General features: G+C 36.1%; 1 protein-coding gene across 1 annotated transcript; it reads left to right on the top strand.

The window, feature by feature from the left end:
- Window positions 475-2,243, top strand: LOC109336344 (UDP-glycosyltransferase 84B2-like). Its single transcript, XM_019572882.1, has one exon. It carries the CDS (start codon window positions 587-589, stop codon window positions 2,033-2,035), a length of 1,449 nt encoding a protein of 482 aa, XP_019428427.1. The 5' UTR covers window positions 475-586; the 3' UTR covers window positions 2,036-2,243.

Genomic DNA, 2,829 nt, shown 5'->3' with positions numbered 1-2,829 from the left:
CACCAATAATGTAAAAAGTTTTTTTATTATTAATATATCATTTATTTTATATTATCATATACTTTTAAATAAAAGTAATACAAATAAATAATGAATAACGATTAATTGTGTATAAATTTTTACATTATCAAAATATATATATATATATTATATTATTATTCCGACATGCTGATGCACACGCTTACGTACAAATACTTTACAATTGCTACCCAAACTCCCGTCCACAATTCTTTCACCTAATGGGGTTCAGAACAAATATGTCTATCCCAAACCCTATTTCTCCTAGTCTTTTTCTAATAAATTTACACTAAATATTTAAAACGTGGATCCTTAAAAAATGAGTTTAAAATATTTAATATTAAACTGACAGCAGGTCTTTTTTATATTAAACTCCTGAATTTTTTTATAATTGAATAAGATACAAGATATAACATATAGATATAAGTTTATTATATATATGTATCAGTCATTGTATAATAGCATCCATAGCAGTGTTGGAACTTTTTCTAAGCCACCCATCAAAACTCCCTAATAATCCTTATCCCCGTATAATTCATCTCCGACAGTGTGTGGCACTATTGAAATCATGCCTTTTTCAGAGGATAAGAATAAAGAAGAGGTTCGTGTTTTGTTGGTGGCCTTTTCAGCCCAAGGCCACATTAACCCCTTACTTAGGCTAGGCAAAAACCTCCTTAGTAAAGGCCTTCATGTCACACTCGCCACAACCGAATTAGTTTACCACCGTGTCTTCAAGCCCACCACCACCACCACTGGTGACGACGACACCACCGTACCCACTTCCATCACCACCGATGGAATCGAGGTAATCTTCTTCTCCGATGGCCTTCAAACCGATGAAGATCGCAAAGGTGGATTAGACAAATATATGGAGGTAATAGGAAAATTCGGACCCATCAACCTCTCCAACATCATCAAAAACCACTTCGTAGGTGGTTCCAAAAAACTAGCTTGCATTATCAACAACCCCTTTATCCCATGGGTAGCAGATGTAGCTGCTGATTTCAACATCCCATGTGCTTGTCTTTGGATTCAACCTTGTGCTCTCTTTGCTATATACTACCGTTTCTACAACAACCTTAACAATTTCCCCACCCTCACTGACCCTGACACGAGTGTTGAATTACCAGGTTTACCCCTGCTTCAAACAGAAGACCTTCCAACTTTTGTTCTCCCATCCAACCCTTTTGGAACATTCCCTAAGCTATTGTCAGATATGTTACAAGACATGAAGAAATACAAGTGGGTATTTACAAACTCATTTTATGAGCTTGAGAAAGATGTCATAGATTCTATGTCTGAAATATTCCCTTTAATGACGGTGGGTCCATTAGTCCCATCTTCGTTATTAGGGGAAGATGAAAATTCAGACGTTGGGATTGAGATGTGGAAGCCACAAGATTCATGCATGGAGTGGCTTAACCACAAGCCTGATTCTTCTGTTATATACATATCCTTCGGAAGCCTCACTGTTTTATCTTCTACCCAAAAAGAGAGCATAGCCAATGCATTGAAAAAAACTAAACACCCTTTTCTTTGGGTTATTAAAGAAGGAACAGAAGAAGAGCTTCCACTACCAAAAAAGTTTATGGAAGAAACGAAAGATCAAGGCATGGTGATTCCATGGTGCCCACAAACCAAAGTCTTAGCTCACCCTGCAGTTGCATGTTTTTTAACACACTGTGGTTGGAATTCAACGTTGGAAGCTATAACTGCAGGGACGCCAATGATTGGTTATCCAAAATGGACAGATCAACCCACCAATGCAAAGCTTATCACTGATGTGTTCCATACAGGGGTTAGACTGAAACAGGATAGTGATGGATTTGTTACGACAGAGGAAGTGGAAAAAGCTATTGAGCAAGTTCTTGAGGGGCGGAGTTCGGAGGAGTTTAAGAAGAATGCGGCGGAGCTGAAACGGGCTGCAAGGGAGGCCGTAGCTGAGGGTGGCTCGTCTGACCGGAATATTCAGTATTTCGTTGATGAGATTCTTGGTAATTCAACGATTCATCATTGATGATACGAGCATTCAACTTCCGTTGGTTCAGAAATTGCTTCACCTAATATTTGGCAGGACCAAAAAGGGATTTAGAATCTTTAAGTTCATTATTGAAGGTTGGGTTGTTTTTTCTTGTTTGGGGTGTTCTCATAATTGTAGCGTGTAGGTCATATGATTATGACTCCAATGAAAATAAAGTAGTCCTATTGTAAAAAGTGACTATTTAGCATTCACACATGCAGGGACGAATATTATCTCCCTTGGGAGAGAAATTCTTTTTATTTTATTTTAATTGTAAGAATATAAGTGTAATATCACCTAAAATAGAAAGAAAATGTTATTATACTTTACTTTTAAAAAGAGTATTTGCCCACTTTGTAGGTTCTTAAGATAATTCTAAGATTTTGATTAAATAGGACCATGATGGAGCAAACGCTCATTATAAGTTAGTTTATGGAAGTGTGGTAACTCTAACCATTTCAATAGAGATTGGCACTGTAACCATTTTAGTAGAGATTGGCCCTCTTAATGAACTATCCACATATGTTCAGTTAGAGAAATGATTTTCTGTATTAATGGAGAGACAAGTGTCATATAATAATATTTTTATCATTAAAACTATATATAAAAACAAGTATTTACCTCCTCATTAATGGAGATGATCCTTGTTAGCTCATTTATATGTATTTCACACCATATATCTAGTCACATGCATGAGGCTGTGTTATTGAGATAAGTTTAAGAATAATATCGAATTAATGTTAATAATATTTAGAACATTACTGAGTCATAAAGCTAATTTTTAGGTCCAA

The sequence above is a fragment of the Lupinus angustifolius genome, chromosome LG20 (assembly GCF_001865875.1).
Source record: "Lupinus angustifolius cultivar Tanjil chromosome LG20, LupAngTanjil_v1.0, whole genome shotgun sequence".
Taxonomy (NCBI): Eukaryota; Viridiplantae; Streptophyta; class Magnoliopsida; order Fabales; family Fabaceae; genus Lupinus; species Lupinus angustifolius.
Note: the sequence above shows the minus strand (reverse complement) of the source record. Positions and strands in the feature narration are given on the sequence as shown.